A 27,481-nucleotide genomic window follows, 5' to 3' on the forward strand; every position below is an offset into this window, starting at 1 on the left:
GAATACCAACACTCTAGTTGTATCGGATACAGTTAATTTAACAGTGAAGTTCATAATATGTTGTTAAATTGAATTTTCCAAAAAGAAAGAATAAAAGTAAAATACCAATTTATAAAAATATTTAAATAATTTTTGTTGTTATTACATCAAATTTACAAGAACTTGATTACGTCGTTTTTTTAGCGGCCATGTTACATCTTTTGTGACTGCTTGTCGTCGTGTAAGGTTCGTAGTAGTTATTTTAATTTCAATTTTTGGTAGTTTATTTATAAGATCTTATTTAGAATTATTTAAAAATGAATGATATTATTTAATTCATGTGGATATTTATTATAAGATCTTAAATAGTTCTAGTTTATTGTTAGATTCGATGATTTAGGATAAAAATTTAGGTTCGCATCATGTGGTCACCCCTTTTTTATGTGGGTTTTATGGTTAATGAACAGGCACATTCGCTGTGTTAATATTTTAAACATTTTTTTTTGTGTATAACTATTTCTTTCTACAATTAACATTAATGCTACGATTTGAAATGAATTCCTTTAAAATAAATTGAAATTGGAGGTTATGTTGCGGCGCTTAAAATAAATTTTACCGCATATTTTTTGTAATATGCTGTGTATCTGATTTATTTCTTAACAGGCTTTTATGTACATATGAATTACTGTCTTCTGAAGATTATAACAAATCTACTACTGTTACAAAAATGGCTTTCCTATAAAAGCATGTATTTATATATATAAAGATTTTATTTTGTACATTTATATATGTAACTTTCAATATTGTGCATGTTGTAATTTTGTACGAGGTGTACAGGGCTCTGTTACTCCTCTCCTTTCATATTTAGTGTATAATGGAAGAAAAAAACTTATTCTGATTATTACTGATTTTATTGATAGTTATATCGCTAATTTATCATTTTAATGCAATAATGTTTTTATTAGAATATTTCTAATTAAACTTTCTTGAGTTTTTTCCAAACAAATGAACTATTAGATGTAAGTGTGTACTGAATAGGAAGGTTACTTATTAACAATTAGCGCAAGTGAAAATGACAATTTTTTTATTCCAAAATTTATCAATTTAAACCCCTTTTCTTATTCTGTTTAGCCTCTGGAACCACCGTAAGGGATTACTTAAGAGGATGAATGAGGATGATATGTATGAGTGTAAATGAAGTGTAGTCTTGTATGGTCTTAGGATGACCATTTCTGAGATGTGTGGTAATTGAAACCCAACCACCAAAGAACACTGATATCCACGCTCTAGTATTCAAATCCATATAAAAGTAAGTGCCTTTACTAGGATTTGAACTTTAGAACTCTTGACTTTGAAATAAGTTGATTTGCGAAGATGCATTCACCATTAGACCAACCCTGGTGGGTTAATTTAAACCAGTTAAGTGTTAATTTCTGTCTTTTTAGCCCATTTTTAATAAGGTCCAATGCATTATAATATGGAAAGCCAATAGATGCACAGTAGTTTTGCTTACCTGAGTTCTAGAAGTGGTATTGCCATTGCTGTTACAGTATTTAAATAGATTTGTTATAATTTTCAGAAAACAGTAATACGTACGTACTAAATGTCATTATTGATATATATTAATATAAGTGCTCCAGCATGTGTGGATGAATTTATGGAAACATTGGTAAACCTGCCAGAGCAGCATTGTAAAACAAAATTATTAAATTAAAAAAATAGATGTGATTAAAATTTATAATAATTTAAAACATAAAGGTGAAATAATTTTAACCTAAATTATGAAGTTACAAATTGTAAAAAACTTATAAAATAAATTCCAATTCAATTTTTAAAATTATATTTGTGTTTGTTAATGTACACATTGAATAGATTTTAGAAAATTCTAGGATTTAAAAAACTAATTAAAATTCAGTGATGTAATCTTGTTCTTATAAAAAAAAATTATTAATTGTATTTGAATGGTTTGATAATTACTAAAGAATAATTTATCAAAGTTCCCTGTTTGGTTTGATTAGAGGTGGATAATTTTTGGTAATTATGTGCAATTAATTGTGGACTCTCCTTTGATTTTGATGAAATTTAGATTATATCTTATTTAGATATTAAGTTATTGGTTAAAATTGAAATTATTTATCAGAAATGCCTTTCACAGGAGTTACATCCCGTGTAAGTTACACAGTACATTTGGTAGAAATAATATCAGCGAAATTAAGTCAAGAATGAAATTATATTCACTTAGGACTAAATTTAGTTTGGTTAAGCTTAACGTGTGGGTTTTGATAAAGTTCAGTATGCATTATTTATGGAGAAGTAAATAACTTGATCTAAATGAAATTTAATAAGTTAGGTGTAGGTTAAATTAGGTAAGGCAAGGTAAACCCACCAGGTTGGTCTAGTGGTGAATGTGTCTTCCCAAATCAGCTGATTTGGAAGTTGGAGTTCCAGTATTCAAGTCCTAGTAACTCAGTTATTTTTATACGGATTTGAATACTAGATCGTCTATATCAGTGTTCTTTGGTGGTTAGGATTCAATTAACTATACATATCAGGAATGGTCGAACTGAGACTGTTCAAGACTACACATCATTTACACTCATACATATCATCCTCATTCATCCTCTGAAATAATATCTGAATGGTAATTCCCGAAGGTTAAACAGGAAAAAAGAAAAAAGAAGAGGTGGTACTTACGTATTAATGCCACCGCAGCTACAGCTTTATTTAAAAACAAAGTAGTCAATCAGATTTCGGTGGAAAATGAACAGTCTCTTTATTAATTTTAATAAATGGTTATTTTATAAATATAATTTAACCAAACTTAACCTACACTCGCTTCGCTCGCTAACATTGACTAATTAACACCGTAATTTTTCGAGTATTTATTTAATAAATTCAGTAATTATTGAAATTATTTATTATTTAAATAATCAAAACACTCCTGTTAATTAGTCAAGGTTAGCGAGCGTAGGTTAAGTTTGATTAAATTATATTTATATAATAAATAAATATAAATAACCATTTATTAAAATTAATAAAGAGACTGTTTTGAATCTATGTTAAACTCTATATCGGCCCATTTTCCACCGAAATTCGATTGACTATTTTGTTTTTAAATAAAGCTGTAGCTGCGGTGGCGTTAATACGTAAGTACTGAAGAGGTAAGGTTAGGTGGTAACTTTTCCATTTATTGAACTTCGTACAAGATCTGCAAAAATAAAACCTAATGCTTGCTTCACTTACTAACCGTGACTAATTTAACCTTAAATATAAAGTTAACCAATTATTAAGTCTGATAATAATGTATATTACACTTACACAGTGCTGAATTATAAAATTTTTGGTAATGCTACTGTGTAATATATGATGAATGTAACTTTGCGTGAAAAGTGCTAACAAACAATAATTTCAATTGTAACAAATAATTTAGATCTTAAATAAATTATTTTAACTTTACTTCATACAAGGAAGTAAAAAAGATTAGTGCATAACAGTTTCATCGAGTTAGAAAAAATAGTGTAGAATTGTTATTAACAAAAAATGTTCAAGTAAAAAAAATAAAAATTTTTTTTAAAGCAGTAACCCATCCTTTACCAGACAACAGTATAATATTTTTGTGTAATTGTACATAATACTTTGGCTTATGATAAAGAGCTTTATTATGGTTTAATTAATTAGGAATCTTATAAAAATTAATTAAAAGATTTTCTTTTACAGAAAAAGATATTACTCTGTTGGTCAATTTTTAAATATTGTGAATTACATAGTATTGTAAAAACCTGTTCAAAATTGTGCATAAACATGTGCTCAAATGATTTTCATTGACACCTCTAGTCTTTGTAATTAGTATCTTCATGTAATGTCTACATTTAATTAACTGTTTACATATTTTGTCTTGTTGCTCTGATCAATGTTTTACCATGGTTTCCTTTGGTCTGTCCAGGCAAATGCTGGAGTAATTTAATGTATTCTAAATTTTCCCTTTGCATTGAAAATTTTTGGGCTGTTATTCCGTAGGTGGTGCTTGAGATTGGGTGTTGTAGTGTAAAATAGATCGCTTTGAGGGAAGAGCATTTACTGGATTTTATTTTGCTGTTGAAAAATTATTTTAGGGTTGTCATTCTTAATTAACACCAGGTATTTGTATTATTACAGTGTGCACATAAAAGAATATTGGGATTTTAAACTAATTAATATTTCGTAACTTTGATAGTAATGAATCATCATAAATAAAGTGAAAGAGTAACTTTTACAGTTTTCCCAGCAAGTGCTCAATATGAGCATCTTTTGTCATGTAACAACTGTTGCAACTGTTTCATCCTATACATAACGAGCATGTTTGAACTATTGAAAGCGACATAGTAGTAGTGGAAGCAGTTGTGCTTCAAATTGGGTAGATAGTAGGGAGCATAGGCACATATACAAAATCCCATAGGAAAAAATCACATATGGTCAGATCGGGTTACTTTGTTGGAGGCCACTGGAAACAAGCCTCTTCATCAGGTCTATGCCTATTGATCCAGCAGTTGGTGGAAATGTCATTAACCAATTCCATGAAGTGGTATGCCTATAATGAGTTACATCACCTGTTCCCCAAATTCTCCGGTCCATCTTGCAGTTGTAGAGTCATTTATGCAGCGTATTCAAATAAGCAACTGTTATGTTCACTTCAGCAAAACAGAAGCACCTGTGATATCGCCTAAAAAGCATTTAATTTTGTAGAATACTTTTGTAAGAGTTTGTGGGGATTTCCTGACCTGACCCCCCTCCCCTAAACAAAGACATTTGTTACAATTTTTACTAAGATGAAATATTGACTCAAAACAACACTTGAAAGAAAGAAAGTTGTCATTGTTATCTTTACGCTGCAGGATTTTGATTGCCAAGTTTTCTACATACAGTGTAGTCAATAGACTTGATAGGCTGTAATGGTAGTAAGTGGTATGTAGGTATATGTCCGAGTTTTCGTTAAACATTCCATGCTTTCATCACTGGTATTGCTAATTTGCAGCCAGGCTACATAACAGATATTTTAGAACTATGCAGTAAAGACATTCCTTGGTATATTAAACCATTTTCTTCTGACACACGCATGTCGCCTGTACTCTTACCTTTACACAGACATCCAGGTTCTTCAAACTAATTATGCCATCGATGAATTATTTTCACTTGGAAGATCGCAATTAATCTTTCTACAAAATATCTAATTGTGTCTACAGATTCATATTTATCAGACTCCAAAAAAAAATAAGGGCTTTCTGTTCAGTGTTCATCATCTTTGCTAGCTGTGCTGTCAAGTGGAAAGATACGGAATCAATTTATGGCTATGCACGCAACTAAAACTGTCTTTTTTGCCCTTTAATTTTAAATCGACACTGTGCACCTCATCCAAGAGATATAACAAATTTAAACCCTGTTGTTCATTTTTGTTCACCCAATATGTGTTGTACTATTTTTAAGAGAAAAAAAATTATATTTTGAACGTAAATAAAGCCATGTAAAATGATGATCCAGTATATTCTTGATAGGAATTGCCGGCTGATCGATATATGAAGCCGAATTTATTCTGATATATGGCAAATTTATACGTATGTTTAAATTACATGTAATTAATGACAAAAATATATGAATCTAAGAATTAAATAATTTCTGAACTAAATGAGAATTTATTTTCACGATCTAAAAATAGGCTTTGTTCATATTTTGGTATCCATTGGTATAAGTATGAATAATATCGACTGATATTTAGAAAATTAAAAATGTTAACTAATCCTCAAACATGATATTGCTGTATAAATGATGATCCTGTATATTCTTGATAGGAATTGCCGGCTGATCGATATATGAAGCCGAATGTATTCTGATGTACGGCAAATTTATATATTCAATTTATATGTAATTAGACAAAAACAGACATAAAGTTTAATTCTAATTTGTCATTTTATAGATAATTTAAACCCTGATATTCTTTTATGTACCCCGTGTATGTTCTGTGCTATTTTTAACAGATTTAAGATTCATTTATATTTTGAACAAAGGTATAACTGTATGAATGATGATTATGTGTATATTTATGACTTGACTAGCCACTACCTGTGGCTTCTTTGTACTATTCTTGCAACACTGTAGCCTGTAAAAAAAAAATTCATCGAAATCATTTGAGTTGTACATACTGTAAAATCAAATTTACATGTCTCACAAACTGATTAAATTTTTTTAATCTCATAATTATTCATTTTTTGGAATTCAGTTTTTTTTTAGCCTGTTTCTTTCTCTATAAAAAAAGAAGCTAACAACACAGTTGTAGGACTTTCCTGTCTTGCTGCTTTTTTCTGATGCATGGCTTACACATAGGTACACACACAACTTAAAGTATTTATAATTTTATTTAAATATAATATTTTTTTTGTATAGCTGTACATCAGTGCTACACTAGCGCTATTGAATGGGTCTCCTGCAATTGGTATATCACACAGTTTCTCTCCGGGCATGGTGCATTTCGGGCGAGTTTGGCTAGGTTTCGTTTGGTGGATTTGAGTCAATGCCTGGATTGTGGGAAAGATGATACACTGGACCACGTCCTCTACGTCTCTCTTCGATACGAGGCTGAACGTTCACAAGCTGTTAGAATGCATTCCTTTCTGGGTCTCCGTATTAACTGGATGATCCGCAAGGAGTGGTCGACAGCGGCTTATTTTCTTTGCACCTTTGTGCTGTGTAGGTCTGCAGAGGCAGTTTAATCGAGGTACTTGATCTTGGTAGGATCCTGAGCTGCTAGGTTTGTGGCTTAGGCATTGGATCGGTTGGAGGTAGGTGCATTGACATCGTGTCATGGCTATATTGGTATTTTTTATTGCCTTTGGGGCTTCCATCGGTAGGGGTGGCTGTGCCGCCGGGGTATGTTAACCCGTGCGACTGGGGGCATGGTTACCTTCTGCTGATGGCGGAGGGTGATCGTGACTTGGTAATGCCACACGAGACATGATGGGGGTGTGAGGTTTATCCCTGGCTCCTGCGCAGACCGTAATGAGGTTGTGTTCCTCTTGATAGGTGACTTAATTGGGTGTAGGTCTGAATTTCTGTGTTGCGTAAAACATAATTTTGGTTGGTATGAGCGTAGCACTGATTTAACTTTAAACTTGTTTGTTCTCTCAGGCATTCACAGTCACAAACAGTGTTGTCAAATCTTTACTAGGTGCGGGGTTCGTGCTTCCGCAGTTTCGGTCAGTTAGTTTGAGGGAAATCATGTCTATGCGAAGGCAAAATTTGGTTTGTATTTTAGTGATGCAAATGTCTGCCGAGGCATTTACATTGGTGGCATCCCAACCGAGGGCTGGCTGATGACTGTGAGATGTGAGTTAGAGGGTCTAAAGATGACCTCCGGTAAAGCCTCTCAAGGCTTGGAATGGAGAAGGTGGTGTGGTGACTGTAATGTCACAAGGTGGGTGTCTTCCCCCTACAGGGTTGGGATGCTACACTAGTGCTCCTTGTGGTGACAGGGTATAATTGATTCAGTATATCCATTTAGTCACTAGTTTGGAGAATTTTTTGGATGGGGGTACGATTTTGAAAAAAATTGCAAATATTTTTTAATTGTTAAAAAATGTGCCTAAGAAAAATAATATATTAATTAGGAAAAATCTTTAGATATTGAGGGTGACCTTGCTCTACAGCTTTACCCCTTGACCTTTTAAGTTGAAAATTTAATAGCATCAATGTCCCGTATACAGAAGTAATCTAAGTTTGGTTAAAATTGGCCTAATAGTTCTGGAGATATAAGGTGTGACACATCAAACACACATGCACGTACAAACATCTGTAAAATTTCTGTCTGGTTTTTTGGGTTCCTTAAGTATAAAAATTCAAGATCTGGTGAAAACCGCATATGTCCAAATTGGTTCAATTACAATACTTTCCCTTCTACAGCTAAGGGAAGGGACCTGATGTTTGCTAAAAAGAATAATCATTTATTATTTTTTTAAAAATAACAATATTTACTAATACCAAACCACTGAAAATAAAATTATTTTCGTGTAATTTAACATATATTTTGTTTTACAAGAAAGGGTTTAATAAATTACTGAATTGTTTAAAATAAAATGAAAAGATAATATTACTTACTCTTTTCAAAAATAATATTACTGTGTATATTAAGTATTTTAAAAAAAAATGTTTAAAATCGTGAATTGTCTGTTGCATCCTGTTCAACATCCCCATACATGTAGTTCAAATAATTTTCATTAATGACATCCAAATTTTGATAAATTTGTAGTATTTTTTTTTTTTTTCTAATTTAATATCTTCACTTATTTGTCTGAATTATTTCATATGCTTATACTTTATTTTAAATAATTATGTATTTTGTATGTTCTAAACAAAATTTTACTATGGTTTATTTCCATTGAGACGGATGACGGGGGACTGTTCCTTTTTTTTATATCCGCATAGTCGCATGCCTACCAATTATTATGTACTGATGAGAATAAAAGCTCTATTAACTTATCTTATCGACTAAATAGAGAAACTTAATTGTTAGATAACGATCGGGAAACCAGAATCATTTCCTTTTAGAAATTTACATTTATTAAAAATTGTTTTGTAAATGTTTTTGATTGGTTGAAGGTTTATGTTACCTCTATTTTTTTTTTTTATGAATAACTTTTTTTACCTTAGTCAATAATATATAAGGATTAAGTGGGTATTTTTTGTGTTCAGAGTTAGAAATTTTAGTAATTTACTTGAATTTAAGTTTTTACAATACTGATTGCTTAAAACTTAGAATTACAGTTTGTAATTTATTACTTTTCATTTTATTAGAAACTCGTTTTATAATGTTTTCTGTATATTTTTTATTTTTAAATTGTATTATTTACGCAATGTCTAATCGATAGTGTTTTAACAAGCTAAATATAATTTAAATTTAACGTTGTAAAAAACATTTTTTTCTTATGCTCCTTGCTGTACAGTTATACTGTATTATTAGAGTATACAATGCAAAGGAAAGTATGCTAATCTAATCGGATTTTGCATGTGGGAGTTTTTTGGCAGATCTTGACAATTCCTTTTTAAAAAAAAGTGTTTTAACAATGACAAATGTATGGTGTCTTGTTTTTTTGCTTGATATCTTAATAAAATTGTGAATAGATTACAATGACATTTGGAATGATGATTTTTGTTTACGTGCAATTTATCATTTAATTTCGATCACAATTGGTTAAGAAGGCAGAGAGATATGGATGTTATTAGTCCCATACCTAACATTTTTATTCAAAGAGTAAGTAAATTTTTCCACATAATTTAATGCAACTTAGGTAGATCTTTTCTGACTGTTTGGTTTTATTCAACACCCCTCTAATACGGAGTGGTGGCAATGAAAAATACTTCTCTTTTTTGTTTTTTGGACTCATCACACTTTTTTTATTAATTAGTTGATTCCATTATATTAGTATATCACGTCAATTTCTAGTAAAGGTAGTTATTTTTATATAGATTTGAATATTAGATCGTGGATACCAATGTTCTTTGGTGGTCGGTTCTCAATTCACCACACATCTCAGCAATGGTCGATCTGAGACTGTACAAGACTATACTTCATTTACATTCATACATATCATCCTCTGAAGTAATACTTTATGGTGGTTTGGAGGCTAAACAGAAAATCAATATTATTTCATGCCTCCCAGCCCTTATTGATGCTTCATTAAGGGCTGGTAGAAGAGCCCAATTTTTTTATTTGTTAGAATATAGTTTTATTTGATATTTTATGTGTTTGGATAATTTCATTAAGGACTAGGGAGATTTAAAATTATCGTTTTGCTCGATATCTTTAGACTAGATTATTTGATGTTTATTAAATTTTTTTATGATGATTCATTTAATTTTGGATAAAATTAGTCGAGGGGAAATATGGTCGGTCACCTTGGGTCCTGTATCTCAGAATTATACTCGGAGGGTTTGTGCAGTTTTCACATATTAAGATACCTGTTACTGATGGCATTTCTTAAGTCCACCATAAAGGGGACATAAAATACCTCTTTCTTTTTGTTGTTCATGGATTTAGTCACATTCTTTTGATTCTGTTATATTAGTATGCCACTTTGATTGTGTATTTGGACAATTTCATTCAGAGGTACTAATTTTGTTTTTGTATTTTTTCATCAATAAGGTATAAATGTCTTGTTTATACTTCCCAGATTAACAGTAGATATTTTTTTAAATTTTGTAAGATGATTTCTGAGTACGATTTTTAGATGCCGTTTAATTTTTGTTTTAATAGGTCTAGGCCATGGGGAGATGTGATCATTATGGTTCTAGTGTATCAAAATTTTATTCAAAGATTGGAATAATTTTTTTTATGTAATTCTTTACTTGTATACTCTAATATTCCACTTGATTTTTTTCCTATTTGTTTGTTGCGGGTGAAACTGTCGGCTGCATAACTTTCTCAGCTTTTGTATATGGTTTTTAAGTGTTCTTTTGTTTTCCTTTATATTTCAATAATCAATCGTCATAGCTCTTTAAATTTATGTTTCTTAATTTTTTATGAAATAAATAATTATATCGAATTTGTTGTAGTAGAATGGCTGATACAGAAAAGGCTTCTACAAAAGCTGCATCGACTGCAGCAGCTAAAGTTGAAAAAATTAAAGAGAAGAAAGAAAAAAAGGAGAAACTAAAGAGAGGAAAAGATGGAGAGAAGGCCGCCGCTGATGCCAAACCTAAGCCTTTAAAACGTATGGTTAAGAAAAGACATGGCAGATTATACGCTAAAGCTGTTTTCACCGGCTTCAAAAGAGGTCTTAGAAATCAACATGAAAATACAGCTCTTCTCAAAATTCAAGGTTGTGAGAAGAAGGATGAAAGTTGGTTTTATGTCGGAAAGAAATGTGTTTTTGTATATAAGGTAATCTTTTTTTTGTTTAATCATTTACTCGCTAACCAGTGTAACTTTTAGAATATACAGTTGTTTCAGTTAATTTTAAATTGCGGACGAGATCATAATCGATTAACTGTTGAACCTTGTTTAGCTATTAGTTAATTGTTAAAAGTAAGTCATAGTTTACCTGAATTTTATTTCAATTTATATAAATACTCTTTTACGATAATAGAATTTGGGTAGTATAGAATATATAGAGCTATGTTATGAAATAATAACCCTTTACTTTCAGCGCTTGGGTAGTTGGTAGCTAGATTGTATTTTTTATTTTAGTTTTTGTTGATTTTTCTTTTATTCTATTAACTTGGTTGATAGAATTAATAATTACTATTAACTTTGTACCGATTGATAACTAGTACTCTTATAAATTAACTCATTTTTAATTTTTTTATACTTAAACAGGTGGCGTCACCAATTAATGAATTTTGTAGCGAATGAAAAATCATTTGGAACAAATCCAAATTATTGTGAGTGCTAAGCAGTACTTTTGCCAAGTACTGTTTGAAATTGCCCCTAATTCTAGCAAGTAGTAAAAAATTGCATGATTAAACTCATAATTCAGTGTACTTGAATGGTTTATCTAGAGCCGATTGTGAATTTATTTTACAAATATACATTCCAAAAATTATGTTATTCAGTTTTTAGACATTTTTAGTAAATATTGACAGGAGATTGTATTTATAAATGTTATTTTAAATGTGCCACCTTTGGGATCATATGAACAAGAAATTCTATGAAAAACTTTAAATTGGGAAATTTTCTTTGATCTTTGAGTGCATTATTAATAACTATTGACATATTTGAAATCTCCACAATTTTCCATTACATCAACCTCTTTTTTTTTTGTGGAGACCCTTAATTATTTTACAATTTTGGGGCACAGTTTTCTTTTAAATCCAACTGTTTAGGAGTTACATGTCTCTCCAGTTGTACTATTGACAATATTTGCTTTATAATTTCAATGTAAACCCCTTTCATTCAATTTTGTTATTGTCAGTGGAGTTGTATTTTTTGTAATATTTCATTATTGCGGTTTTTATGAATAAAACTACACTTTTTCACCTTAACAGTTTTACAAACACATATCTAGTGTCCCAAATTCTGTACTAATCTATTCTAGTAAATAAGTGAAAAAAGAAATTGAGAAAATAGTTATATTTATTTTATTTCAGTTCATGAAAATAATAAAAATTAATAAAATTGACAAATTATTTTACTAAAACAAGATTTATAAAAACAAATAATACTTTAGACAGTAAAAAAAAAAAAAAGTATATCGGCAAATAATCTTTTGTTACAATTTAGGAAAAAATAAATACGTTGTTTAAAAAAAAATAAGAAAATTAAAAAAGAATCAATTATTATTGACAAATAATTTAATTATTACATAGTTAAACTAAATTAACAACTATCCATAAAAATTCAGCTGTCTCAGCTTAACTCATTTTTAAGGTAAAATGTGTTATACCTTATACATTTTGTCATTAGATGAGACGTTGCTCCAAAACAGTTGTGTTTAAGAGTAAATGGCCAAAAATGAACATTTTAAAAAATTATACATTATATCTGAAAATGTTATAAAACAGCATTTTTAATGTAATCAAATTTCCAGGAGAAGTTGTCTAAACTTCTTCATAATATTTTTAGTTTACAAGATCCCAAGGTTGGTATGCTTCAGTAAATGTATTTTTGTGCATAGTCAATTCATAATTGCCCAGAGGAAGTTTATCTGTGTTGATAACAGATAAAATTTAGGAAAAAACAGATAAAATTTCTATTTAAAAAGGTTAAAAGTTAATACATTATTTCATTCTGTGTGTTTAGTTGTAATTTATACAGAGTGTATCTGGTTGCTAATTACTCAGATTCTACATATCAAAGAAGAAAAAATGTTTAAAAAAAAATTATTTTTCTTTTGTCTACGATTTTGTGTCATAAAAATTTATATCTTGAGATTGGATTGAGGAATTATTTTATTACTTATGGCACAATTATTACAAAATTTTTGTAATAAATAGAAATTTACAGCGAAAACACTTTTACAAATTTCAAAATAAAACATGTCTATGCTTTATAATCTTTACTATTTTGGTAATAGTACAAGATCTGGCAGCTTATTTCTGCAGGTATCTGTTTTGTTAATGGAACTCTATTTAAACGATGATTAATGATAATTAAATACATTATTGCCAGGTTGCCTAGCAAGAATTAGCCACAGTTACCTTTAATGAAATATATTGTAATTAATTTATTTTAACAAATCGCAACTATTATTTTTTTTTAAGTGAATTAAACGTCATGTGAAAGAAAATTATGTGAAGAATGTAAAAAAAAATGGTTGCCAGCTCTAAGTCAGCCGCAACCTCCAAGTTGCCAGGTATGTTATTGTTAATTATTTACGCTCATTGTGTTTTTCCAAAAAATTATATACTAAATTGAAGTTTAATTTTTTCTGTATATGATAACATACAGTTGGCTGTAGAAAAATGGCTGCAAGTATTTGTTTCATTTATTTGAACTAATTACTTGTCTGGATGATTGTGAATAAGAGAGAAGAAATGAATGCATGCATTGCTTCATGTTGTAAACAAGAATGCAGTGTGACTTATTGTGTACAGAAATAATTAAACTTCAATTTAGTATATAACTTTTTTGAAAAACACAATGATTGTAAATAATTAACAATAACATATCTGGCAACCTGGAGGTTGTGTAATTCTTTCTAGGCAACCTGACAGTAATTATTTAATTATCATTAATCATTTGCTTAAATTGAGTTTCGAGGATCTTAGACAATAATGGTTAATTTCTCAAATCTTTCATAGTTAATTAGTCAAAATTTTAAAGTCTTTCATTATAAACAAAATTCACCTTATTTTTGAAAAATTTGCCAGCAAACTGTTATTTATGACAAACTTTTAGCGATCATAAAAGTGAAAATATAGATAAAAGTGATATTAATGGATCTAAAATTGGCTTATTTTCCATTTATAAATTGCTAATAATATTTCCTGATTTCTGCTTAGAGTTTTTGGTACAGACTTTTTTTTTTTATAGTTATTTTCCAGTATTGAATGAAATTGAATGAAATGATTCCTGTTTTGGTTGGCAGCATTTTTGTACGCGTTTGTTTTTAATAAAAGTCTGATTTTTTTTAACTCTATATATTATTTAACATAAATTTTCTCACGATTAAATTATTTCATAGATTTTAATTTTTTACTGACAATTTAACGAAATTATTTTGTACGTTACAGTTAATGTTTTTGCAACACTAATTTTGCTATAACTCTTTTACTATAACTTTTGCTATAACTCTTTTGCTATAACTTTCTCAAAGATTATTAGAAGTGCAATTTTGATATGCATTTTATTCAATTTTTCATGTTATAAACATCTGAAACCATCAAGTTTACCTCTTAATTTAAATTTCAGTGGCTTCATTTTATCCTTGGAGCAGAAGTTAGAGTGAATTTTTTTTATAGCTATAACTGGAAAACAAACCGTTTCCAGATATTTATGAGTATATAATGGTTTTTTCTCCCTTATTTTCATTTGCAGATCAACATAATTTGAAATTCTTTCTATTTCTTCATGAAACACTTGTATAAATTTTTTGAAACAGTGGATTCATTATCGGTTTGGTAATGCATTATATCTTGTAAATTGTCATGACCAGTTAAGTAAAATATTAGTACAATTTATTATTTTAAAAATTTACCTTTTCATTTCAAGTTTATATTTGGAAATGTTACATTTTTTATTATTTATTAGTAACAATTCTGATTATCTATATTTCTTATCGTACATATATGTGTAATGAAAAGTGATCAAGCAGCATTTTGAAAAAATCTGCTTTATTTATGTATGCTCTCAAATGTTTTTAAAATCTGTTGTTAATTTTACCATTGTATGATTTTTTAAAGTTATTAAAATAATAATTGACTGGTGATTATAATTGAGATAGTTTTGATGAATATAAAAAAAAATATTTTTCAGTTATGGAGATTACTTACTCAGTTTGTTATCTATGTGTGTTATCTATCTGTCTCATAGTATATGCATATATACTATGAGACAGACAGACAGATATTCACATGGTAGTCTAATTTATCTTAAAGTTTTGAAAGCTTTTGTGATAGTTTTCTTTAAGTCATCTGCATCAATAGAAAGACAAAAATTTTGTCTCTTGTAAAATATCACTAAAGTCACAAGGTATTAAGTCTAGACTGTGGCCTGACACCCCTCGTAGGGGAAGACCACTCGCCTTGTGATGATCCTGGTTTTGGTCTATGTTTAACCCCGTGTTTTTATCAATCACTTGATCAGTCTGATGTCTTGGAATGTGTTCTTCCAGATAATTAAAATCTCTGTGTGCCAGTGAGGTAGAGCTCAATCGTGCTTAAAAATGAAATTTTTGTCTTCGTCGAGTTGTGAGGCGCTTGGCATGTCAAGATAAATTCCTCTAGTTATTGTTTGTTTGTGGAAAATGGTTTTTGTCACCAAAGATAGGAATAATCTTTCTGATTATATTCGTGTATATTCTTACAGAAATCATTACTTAAACTTTGTACAGACTATAATTTATAAGCAGTTGTTTTGAACAGTTTCTGTAAAAAATTTTCCACACTGGGAAGATTGTGGAATTTGTAATTCTAAACTCACTGAGCTAATTTATACATCTGTACAAGTTGTAAATATGATACGCTTGTCATATTCATATATTGTGAATATGTACAAGGCTTGTTTTTCTGACAGATTTTCTTGGAACGTTTTTTTATATAAACCCTATGTTTTAAAAATAATTACTTTTCATCTTAGATGGATTGCCTAGTTGGTGGTTATTTACTGTATTTTATTTTGAGAATGTCAGTACAAGATTAGTAAACACCTTTTTCTTTGGTTAATTTGAGCTTCTAAAAATTTTCTCTACAGGAATACCAGTTATGTGGCAATAATCATTGTTGATATCAGTAACAGGAGAAGTTGTACCAACTTAAACACATTATTTGTAAAATACATTAGTTACTGTATTTTTATAAAATTTGAATATTTTATAAAACATCAAGAGCACTGTCTTTCATTTGTAATCGCCCAGCCTATTGATTTACATGTTCGATATAAAAACAAAGAGAAACTAATTATTGCTTTATATGAATTTTTTATGGCATCTCGGAATGGGATTGTTAGGTGTCCAAAATTGATTACCTCGTGTGTAAAAATATTCTTTTTTTAATGATGAAAATTGATAAAATGAAAGTTAAATTAGAAATTTAACTCTAGAAATTGATAATAATGAATCTGGATTTTCCTCTAGTGATCGGTACATTCTGGTGCCTACTTTTTGTGGTACTTAGGTATTAACGCCACCGCAGCTACAGCTTTATTTAAAAACAAAGTAGTCAATCGGATTTCGCTGGAAAATGAACAGTCTCTTTATTAATTTTAATAAATGGTTATTTATATTTATTTATTTTATAAATATAATTTAACCAAACTTAGCCTACGCTCGCTTCGCTCGCTAACCTTGACTAATTAACACCGTAATTTTTTGAGTATTTATTTATTAAATTCAGTAATTATTGCAATTATTTATTATTTAAATAATCAAAACACTCCTGTTAATAATTAGTCAAGGTTAGCGAGCGTAGGTTAAGTTTAGTTAAATTATATTTATAAAATAAATAATTTATTGAAATTAATAAAGAGACTGTTTTGAATCTATGTTAAACTCTGTATCGGCCCATTTTCCACCGAAATCCGATTGACTACTTTGTTTTTAAATAAAGCTGTAGCTGTGGTGGCGTTATTACATAAGTACCCTTTTTGTTTATAGTTCATTATTTTATGAAGAAAAACAATCACAAATAAAAAAATATATTAATATATATTTTGCATGTATATCAATATTAATTTAGTAAAACAAATTTTTTTTTGTCCATATCGTCCCTCTGTACTAATTAATTCAAAAGCATAAACAAAATTCAGCTTAACCCGCCAAAATACAGAATCGATAAGAGCTCTTAACCTTTCTCTTTTTTACATACCAATAGCGCTTTCGAGGAAATTCCCCATCATCAGGTAATTAAAATTAAAATTCAAAATCAGTTACACATTAAAATATTAAAAAGATGAAAAATATTTTTTAGTATTATTATTTATTTATTTTATTATTAGTAAAGATGTTAGCAGTTGCAAACGTGTTTAAAAAAAAATTTTTTTTCATCTTATTGTGTTTTAATGTGTAATGGTTTTTAATTGTAATCACCTGATGATGAGGAATTTTCTCGAAGCGCTATTGGTATGTAAAAAAGAGAGAAAAAAGAAGAATAATGATAAGGTAAGAGCTCTTATCGATTCTGTATTTTGGCGGGTTAAGCTGAATTTTGTTTATGCTTTTGAATATATCGATGCATAATAATATAACAAGTATACACCTGACCACCGCAGGACATGTAATAACAAATCGTGATGGTACATTCTGATGCTAAGCTGAGGGGGATGGACACACACAGACAGACACACTTACAAATGCCCTTTAGTAGGGTAGGATTAAAAATATTAAAAGCATTAAAATTTCTCCAATTAAAAAGAATCCAGATGTAGAAGGTTTTATTATATATATCTACTAAGTTCATATTTTGCAGCGCATTATTATATCGTATATGAAAAGTTTATTAATGTTTTATTTGTTTTACATTCTCTTCTTTATTTTACTTTGGTATAATATATTTTCCTTTATTTCAATAAGATTGGTTCAATTATCTTGGGTGTGATTATAAAAAAAGTGTCTTTTGAGTCCTGTTAGTATATTTCCATAGAAAAGAAAAGAAAAAAGTAACATTTTATTTTTTTACATCCACAACCCGATTGAATTTGTAGATGAGCTGATTTCATTTTCAAGAATAATAAACATTGATCCCAAAATTATTAAAAGAAAATTAGGAATGGTGTAGTTTCTTGTTCTCTTCATTGAATCAAATTTACTGATGAAATCATCAATCCAAGCTCACTGAAATGCTGGTATTGTTCAACCAATCGACCAGCATGTTCATGTTTATTTTCATAAAGACTGGCTATTTTTAATGAACATCATTACTCTTAGAGAAAGTAAGTTTATTAGTGTAGTTTAAAACATCTTTCTTTACAAATTTTTACTATAATATTCTGGTTTCTAGTTTATAGGAAATTTGTAGAGGTTAGCTGCTATACATATGATGTCAAACCTGTCAAAAGGGTTATTGCTTGCTTGAACTGATTTAATGAACATGAAGCTAAATTTATTACTGATGTATAGCTGGCTACCTGTTATTTATTTCTCAATAAATTTGATTGTACAGTTTTGTGAAAATTAAATTTTTTTTTTATTGTATTGAGAACTTGCTTGATGTACATATATTTTATCTTGTCATTCAGATCAAAGGTAATTTGTCTTCCATAGAAAGTTCAACTTTCTAAGAAAGTAGATGATAAAACACAAAGTGTGATTGTATGTAATAAATTTAGTTGCTGTATGAGACAAATTTATTCTGGTATGTAACATTTTAACATTAGATTGTTAAGAGATTTTGTTATTCTTCCATGAGTAGATTTAACCTATGTGATGTATTTTTTTTCTTTTGTCCTGAAGAGATATATCTAATATGTTGCTGGAAAAATATAAACTATGTTGAGGTATAAGTAACACACTAACTAGATTAGCTTTTCTTGAGAGTATTTATTTTACACAGTCAATCTTATGGAAGTGAAAAACTCACTTCCTACCACCTCGATTTCAGTTGAATAAGCGATAGGATACCACTTCCTCACTTTGCACAATTTATCAAGGGGACAGAGAAGTAACTACCTTACAGATAGTCGTGGGTATGTCTCAGAATTTTACTCGATCAGTAGATAAATTATTTCACAGAATTTAATGCTTCTTTGGTAGCTAAAATATGTTTAGCTGATGTTTGGTCTTATTTGAAACCACTCTTCCCATAAATGGGTGTGCAAAAATTTATAGTTTCTAAAGTTGTAATCTATTAAAATAGTGTCTTTCAGTTACGTATTTTGGTTTAAAGTTGTGGGGGGGGGGGTTAATAAATCTCATTTTTTTGGGTTATTTGTCACTTTATTGTTTTTCCTGTTATCTTCAGGCAGAATGAACTGGTTTTTATGGAATTTTGTACGAAATCATTGAAGGAGATGTGGAGATAATGATTACTGTAGATCTTGTAACTTTGCCGCAACTCTTTGCTGTCTTTTCTTTTCTTTTCTTTTTTAACAAATTCTTGGGTCACCCATGATTGTAATTTTTAGGAATTTTATAGAGAATAGCTATACAAATGATGTTAAAACCTATAGGGTTTATCGCTTGCTTGAACTGATGTATAAAACATGAAGTTGAATTTTTAACTGATGTGTAGCCATTCTGTTTAACATGTATATCAGTCATTTAGGGATAAACAGGTGTTGTATAATTGTATTGTAATAACTTAAGCATTGATATGTCGATTATTATGAATCATGTGATCGCTAAAACATGTTTGTAAATATGTTCATAGTAACCGGTTATTTCGCCAAGGTTTTTGTTCATAAGAAAAAGTTATTATACGGCTGTGTCATTGAAGATTTAATTTTTTAAATTTTTTTCTTAAATTTGTATAATTATTTCTGAAAACATGTCTTTGTTTTGAGAATGATAAGAGTGTTATTTTTATCTTTTAGCTTATAGCTTGATTTTGATTCCTTCATATTAAAAAATCATTACATAATGTCATTCAACTCTATTATGCCTCGACAGACATTTCTATCAGTGTATTTACACAACTTACTGCAGCCTTCATTTGCCCTCATCCAACTGTGACCACTTAACATTACTTACAACCCTCAACTATGAAATTAACAGATTAGAATTTTTTTTACATCTCCATTAATATGTGTGCTCAGTATTTATTTACACATTCTTAATTTTTATTTATTATACAGCAACTTTTTTTATAATTACTATCTTCATGTAATATAATATTCTAAATAATTGTGCATTTTGTGATGTTCATATTATGGTTTTATCAGCACCATTTTCTGTAATCTATCCTAGCAGATGCTGGGACAGTTAATTTTTTAACCAGTGGAGTAACATATCTATCATTATGATTGTGTACAGATCAGAGAAATAAGATTTTTTTTATAATTTTATTTTTAATCGTCTGTTATTGCATCTCTTGCACATATAATTATGCCTTGAAAGGCTCAGTAATGTAGTTGTGGTTGGCATGTTATTTTTTTCTAATAATAATTGAAAATTGCTAGTAATTCCAGGCTAATCCTTTAGTTTTAATTTTTTTCCCAGGTTCCTTTAAAAATATACAAAGTTCTTTTTCGTACTTTCTATTGATTTATAAAATTGTTTAAGTTTTCATGGACATATATACATGATGTTCAAGATTATATCTTTTGACAATGTTTTACATTTAAATATTGAAAAATATATAGTTTTGTATTGTACCATCTGCGTAATGAATTTTTTCTGTGATGATTTTAATGTTTATAGTGTTTTAGACTGAAATTTACTAAAATTTCTTTATACAGAAATCGAAATGAACATTTACTGAAATACTTTAGAAGTAATGATTTAATTTGTTCCTGTCATGATGTTAGGGGGCTAATGTTTGAACTGGATATTGAATATGTTATTCATGATGGGTGTTTATTTTTAGACTCGTCAAAAAGAAACTTAAAAGCAGTTTTGTTGCGTAACTCGAATAAGTTTTCTTCTATACCGGTAGCACTTGCTCTAGGAATGAAAGAATGTCAAAAATTTGAAAAGCTATTAAGTATGATGAACACTCGTGGTGAATCATCGCTGACCTGAAAGCGATAAGGCTTCTTCTTGTTCTCCAGGGCAGCTTTACAAAATATGTGTGCTTCTTGTCTTTGCGGGATAGTCGAGCTACAGATAAACACTACGCAGTTAAAGATTGGCCAAAAATAAATCAAATTACCTCATGAAAGGAAAATGTCAATATTCCCCTTGTCGAAGCAGATCGTATTATTTTACCACCTCTACATATAAAACTAGGCTTGTTGAAGAATTTTGTAAAAGCATATTAGATAAAGATGAAGACAGCTTTAAATATTTAGCTGAAGTTTTTTCACAATTAAGTGAAGCTAAATTAAAAGAGGGAATACTCATTGATCCCCAAATAAGAAAATTAATTTGCGAAAATATATTTGACAGAAACCTGAATCCTGAAGAACTAGCAGCATGAAAGTCATTCAGTGGTGTTGTTACTAGTTTTCTTGGAAACAAAAGCCGAAAAGCATGATCGGCTTATAAATGAACTCTTGGTGAACTTGAAAAATTTATGCTGCAGAGTGTCACTGAAAATTCATTTTTACATTCTCATTTGTACTTTTTTCCTTTAAACTTTGGTAACATCAGCGACGAACAAGGAGAAAGGCTCCACTAAGATATATTGGAGATGGAACTACGTTATCAAGGCAGATGGGATGAATCTATGATGAGTGATTACTGTTGGATAACACAAAAGGAATTAAGATAAATGTAAATGTCTGAAAAATAAAGGTAGCAAATTTTAATTATTATTATTTTTGTATTCTATTGTTTAAGAAGTTTTTCAATATTTTAAAGGGTTATAACCTAAAATTTGATTTTAGATTCATTATAAAAAAATACATTCTAATTCACCTACTTTTATCGGTTCTAATTTTTATTTATCGAGACTAACCTGCTATAAAGAACTCTTGTCTTTTATACTATTAAGTACAATAATTGTTTTTAACACATGCATTAATCAAAATTTAAAAAAAAAATTATATATATAGAGAGAGAGAGCTGCATAAATGATGATCCTATATATTCTTGATAGGAATTGCCGGCTGATCGATATATGAAGCCTAATCAAATCTGATGTGCAGCAAATTTATACAGGTGTCTCAAAACAACATAATTATAGTACAAGGGTTGTTCATTACACAATCCGGTACTATTAGCCTTTAATAAATGTGGAACACACCTATGATAGTAAAGAATAATTTTATTTCTCAATATAATCGCCTGCCACATTTATACATATACCCCAGCGTTTCAGTAGTGCCTGGATACCCACAGCGCAAAAGATTTATCGTTAACGTTGAAACCAATCTAGGACTGGCTGCTTCGCCTCATTGTTGCTGTTGAATTATTGGCCTCCCAGTAACAATTTCAGTGGGGTTTGAACCGGTGAAAATCGTTGGGAGCAGGATCCAGACTGTACAGGGGTTTTTGCGGTAACTCCCAGCCAAGATCGTTTAGCGTCCATGTCGTGCGGTGGGCTGTATGCAGTTGTGCATTGTCCTGCAGAAACAGAACGTATTTAGTGATAGCATCAGGCTGTTTTTTTCTTTAAAGCATTGTGCACATCTTGAAGAATTTTGTAGTAGTTCTCACTGTTAACATCGACTCCATGGAATAGAAAATTGATTTGAATGATGGCAAATTTTTTCGGAGGTGGTGAGTCTTGTATGCTTCCATTGCTTTGATACAGGTTTAATTCTGGAGTGAAATAGTGGACCCGCGTTTCATCGCAGTAAGTAATTTGATCGATAAAAAGCTGACCTTCTTCGTCAAAATGTTGCTTTAACTCTTTGCAGATTTGTAATCTTTGTCAGTGAAATCAGAAAGCTGTCTGTATCCAACATGCAATAATCTACTAGACTTCAAATGATCATGAATGATTTTGTTTGCAATTCCCACACACATTTATTGCTTCTGCAATTTGCTGGCATGTTATCCATCGATCATCAAGGATCAGTTCTTCCACTCGCTGAATGTTCACGGGAATAACTACAATAGGCTCTGAACCACCTCTACTGGAATTGTCTCATGACTGATGTACGGCCTTCTTTAAATGTTTGCACCACTTAAATGTTTTATTACGACTAAGAATTTCATCACCTCTGGACTGTGTAAAGGGTCGAGTAAATCTCATTGTGCTTTACACTTTAATTGATGAGAAATTTCATTACGCGTATCTCATATCCATTCCACTACATTGACCGCTGTGTTCCTTACGACTGACTGTTATTGTTGTTTAACATTGCTTTATGCCAGTGTGCCATCTGGTAATAGCTCACATTTATTCTTTATGTGCACAACCAACAGAATGCACAGGAATCACCATTTATACTGTAGTAAGTCCTGAATTGATGATGTGAACGCCCCTCAGAAAGAATTTTTCATGATATATTATACAAGTGAAAAAGAATAAAAATGTTCATTTAAGTAAGTATGGATTTGACAACGCTTTGTTTTGAGTTAAAATTTCATGAAAAATTTTGTTTTGACTTCTCCAAGGGTAAAATGAAACTGTAAGAACTAAACTAAGAGGTAAATTTGATGTTTTGCATGGTTTGTGATGCGATTCATTTAGTAAATTAGAGTTTTCATAACTATACCTCTTAATAATTTTTGAGAAAATTATTGTAAAACGCAAAAAATTGTAGCAAAATGCATTTTGATGTACTGTAACTTTATTAAATTGTCAGTAAACGAATAAAATTTGTAGAAAACTTACTTATGAGAAAATATAAGTAATGTTGATTTAAAATGAAGAAAAGTTTTAAGAATTTTGATTTGACTATTAAAAATATAACAGTCCAAAAATTGTAAATTTTTAATTGAAACAAAAATCGTTTTTGTAGTGAGAAAATATCTATGTAACAAAAAAAAATTAAAAATGAAATAAGTTTAAATAAATTATTTAAATTTTATTGTTTTATATTAATAAAAATATTAAAAAATAATAAACATAATGAAGCGTTATCATTCTGAATATTTTTAACCCAGGCGTTTGAAGTTTAAAACCTGGGTTTTAAATTTTAAACAAACCCTAACGTTATAGTTAGTTAATCACTTCAGATTGTAACTACCTTAGCTAGCACTGATCTCTCAGTGCTAAGATAGCTGCCCTTATTAAATATTTATTTTATGTCTATATGTAATATCTGTCTGAATTATGTATTGGAGCTCCTTTTGAAAACCAAAGTACCCAAATTGGTGTACGGATTGATAAATATGAATTAATTGTATTGAATATAAATTAATAAATAAAAAATTCCATTTATTTATATCTACTGTTGCATACATTTGCAAAGATCTATTTGTCATTGTATGGATGTTATGTACTATTGAATGACCTTTTTTATAATTCATTTGACCAAGTTGTGTATATTGTTTACACACACATACATACACACACACATATATATATATATATATATATATATCACACATATTTGTTATTTTTAAGTATTATTAATTAATTATTTTAAAATAACTATATATATATATTATATAGTTGCACAAATGATGATCCTATATATTCTTGATAGGAATTGCCGGCTGATCGATATATGAAGCCAAATTTAATCTGATGTGCATGACTTTGTTTTATGTATTTGCAGACATACACAAAAGCACAATGTAGTTTAAGTAATAATATTACTTTTTATTTATTATATATTTTTATGTGTTAGGCAAAGAATAGGACACCAATACCTGGAAAACCTGGTAAGAAGACAAAAGTGAGAGCGATCTGGGGTAAGGTCACAAGACCACATGGATGTTCTGGTGCAGTACGTGCTAAGTTCAAGAGGAATTTGCCAGCTACTGCTATGGGTAGACGAATCCGTGTTGTAAGTTCTATTTAATTTTTTTAAAAATTTATTTAATGTTCATTTAACAAAGGTTGTATATTTGAATTGATGTAGAGATATCATGTTTAGATTAATTGTAACATTTTTCAAGAGAGCCTAATGGTGCAGTAAGGGGAAATGTTCTCTCAACTTCAGTAGTATTTATCTTTTTAAATAAATTAACTCTGTTATTATAAATCCATCGGGGATACAATAATTTTAAATGAAGAGTTAAAAAGTAAATAACTTGCCATCATCTTCTACAATAGTTTTATAATTTATTACGTGTACTGTTAGTCGTGCAGAATTGCTGTGGGTTGTTCTATATTCCATGGTTTACAGCAGAGGTCGGCAATGTTTCGCTAACAGTGTGCCAACTAAGGGTTTAAAATCATTCGGGGTGCCAGCAGCATTCATATTTTTATACAAGTCAAGGTCAATGTACCAGTTCTACATACACATGTACACACATACTTACATGTACATAGAAATTACATTTTAGGTGAAAGGTATTTTTTACTCCTTGCACCTCAAAACTTATCAAAAATTTGATTTTACCCCCAACCCTACCATATGACTGAAAGTAATAAGTAATAAGACTTAATTTTTATTAAGTCTGTAAAAAAAAAAAAACAGAGATATTTTTAATTGTTAGAATTTTATTTATGGAATTTAGGTTTACCCTATTTATATCAAAAATATAATGCAGTACTGTGTTTGTTAAAACTAGTTTCATAAGATTTTTAGCGTTATAATTTCAATTTTTTCATTTCCAGTAATTCACTTTTCACACGTGTAAAGTGTCTATTCATCTATTCATTTAAGATGCTTGTCATCGTAGTAGTTTTGCACTTTGAATATTCTATCCTTCAGAAATGATGGATATTTTAAACATACTCTGCAATTGTAACCTCAGCGTGCTGTCTGATTAATAATGATTAACATCATTATTATTCTTAAAACAACTAAGAAAATAACTAAACTGCTAATTGATGTAGCTGACTTCTCGTGATAATTATCTAGCTTGGCTCTTCTTGTGTGATTTTACCTTTTCAAAAGTCCATTCACCATATATCACCATTAATTGATCAATTCAAATGACTGCCAACAACAAAATTATATCTGACTGAAAATTGACGGCATTCCTCCTAAGCTAAACTAAGAATGAGTTTTCAATGTACTAGAACAATATCTCTTTGAGAACAACCCTTTTATTCTATAAGAATTCTCATGATTGATAAAAAACTGGGAGTAGATTTACTTTTGATCGATGGTGTTTGCATGTGATAAAACACAGCTCTTCTAGTATCCCAGTTTTAAACTGTCGTTATAACTTTTCCTGGTATATTCATAATACATATATTAATAATTTTTAAGTATTTTTGTAACATAGATTGTTTATTTCTGTTGCAGATGTTATACCCATCAAGAATATAAAATGGAATGATTGTTTCAAATGTTAATTTTTATCAGTTGCGTAATAAAAATTTTTAATTAATCTCAGGTTTTTTTTTATTCATTTACAGTGTTTTGTTTTGTAATTTTTTTATCTTCTGCTGTATTCAATTCAAAATTATAAGATTATTGTCACCTATACCTGTTTGCAACCAGTCTGGAATTACAGTAAAAAAAACTTGTCCGTAATAAACTTAAACAGAATATTCATTCTGGAATTCAGAATGAAGTTTGAAATCTAAAATAGATTTACAGAAACGTAATGTTAATACAGTAATTTATATATAATTTTAATGTAATGTTATGGTGTTCAATTTTTAATGAAGTCTTCACTAGCGGGAAAGTATTGATTTCATTAAGACAATTGACCTGAGAAGTCATCTTATAATAGTTAAAATAAATGCCGATGGTCTGAATCTTAATTCTTTCTTTTAAAAGATATGAAAATATAAAACATTCTTGTATTTCAGTACATCAAAAGTGACATTTAAGTTTTAAAATGTATAATTAATATATTTTTATTAACCTTTGCAGGATTGATGTCGCACTTAACATGGCAGAAACTTGTCACAGACAATTGTTACTGTGTGGACAGTAAACTGTCCACACAGACTATAGTCGTGTGGACTTTTAAGAACTTCATCATTTAAGTCCTATCATGGTGTTAATGCAACTTAATATAATTATTTCAGCAACATGTCCTGCAATTTATTGGCTTTAAAATGAACCATTGCACTATCAATAGGCTGCCGCAAAAAGCTGGAAATAGAGATAATAAAATCATGTTACCAGCATTCTAAAACTAAGGTTTATAAGTTTTGTTAAACTCTGTTAGTGAACACGGCCGATTAGTCGCATTCGTGTCCATGATTTGTTTCTTCTCATTAAAGCTTTAATAACGCTCAAAATTATTGAACATATAGCGAATGAAACGACACATGTTATACCCAAGTCTCTTAGTAAACTGATCTTACTCATTCAAATTTACAACGATGGAAACTAATCGACATAGATGAACCGAATACTGGTGTTAAATGTTGCTTTTTAGGTGGCTGACAAGCTTTCTGTCCAGTTGTAAGAATTGGCATCTAACAGTTGTCACCTGCAAATGTATTCTACTGGCTGTAATTCTTGATTTAAGTCCACAGAGTAGTTTTTTCTTTTATGGCCACATTTGCCTTTTCTTTGAGGTGAAAAGGAACCGATTTCTTTAAATTGTTTTAAAATAGCATACGCTGTCTTTATTAGTCGTAGTGTTATATTGGTATGCTCAGAAATAGAAAAAATTTTCAAATGCTTTTTTATGGTTTTTTGTCCATTATATATTCAAGACACACAGAACAAAAAAAATACTATAATATGAAAATTATAAATAACCAAAGAACAATAATCTCACATTACTTTGTGTAAAGAATGGGTGCGGTGAAGCAG

General features: G+C 29.6%; 1 protein-coding gene across 2 annotated transcripts; it reads left to right on the top strand.

Annotated features, from left to right (window-relative positions):
- The first annotated feature begins 80 nt into the window (after positions 1–80).
- RpL35A (ribosomal protein L35A) lies at positions 81–26,094 on the top strand. Of its 2 annotated transcripts, none has more exons than XM_075379828.1 (4): positions 81–225; positions 10,558–10,882; positions 24,437–24,595; positions 26,009–26,094. In XM_075379828.1, the coding sequence occupies exons 2-4, from the start codon at positions 10,559–10,561 to the stop codon at positions 26,030–26,032; spliced, it is 507 nt and encodes a 168-aa protein (XP_075235943.1). In that variant the 5' UTR covers positions 81–225; position 10,558; the 3' UTR covers positions 26,033–26,094. The 2 variants fall into 2 exon arrangements, with proteins under 2 accessions (XP_075235943.1, XP_075235942.1); XM_075379827.1 differs by having other exon boundaries at positions 82–225; positions 10,555–10,882.
- The last annotated feature ends 1,387 nt before the right edge of the window (positions 26,095–27,481 follow it).

This window comes from Lycorma delicatula, chromosome 12, assembly GCF_047948215.1.
Source record: "Lycorma delicatula isolate Av1 chromosome 12, ASM4794821v1, whole genome shotgun sequence".
Lineage (NCBI taxonomy): Eukaryota > Metazoa > Arthropoda > Insecta > Hemiptera > Fulgoridae > Lycorma > Lycorma delicatula.

Excerpts from the sequence above, each read along its gene's own strand:
- RpL35A (XM_075379828.1), top strand. The coding sequence starts at position 10,559 with ATGGCTGATACAGAAAAGGCTTCTACAAAAGCTGCATCGACTGCAGCA. Across the intron at positions 10,883-24,436 it reads AATGTGTTTTTGTATATAAG|GCAAAGAATAGGACACCAAT; the intron begins GTAATCTTTTTT and ends TTTATGTGTTAG. Across the intron at positions 24,596-26,008 it reads TGGGTAGACGAATCCGTGTT|ATGTTATACCCATCAAGAAT; the intron begins GTAAGTTCTATT and ends TTTCTGTTGCAG.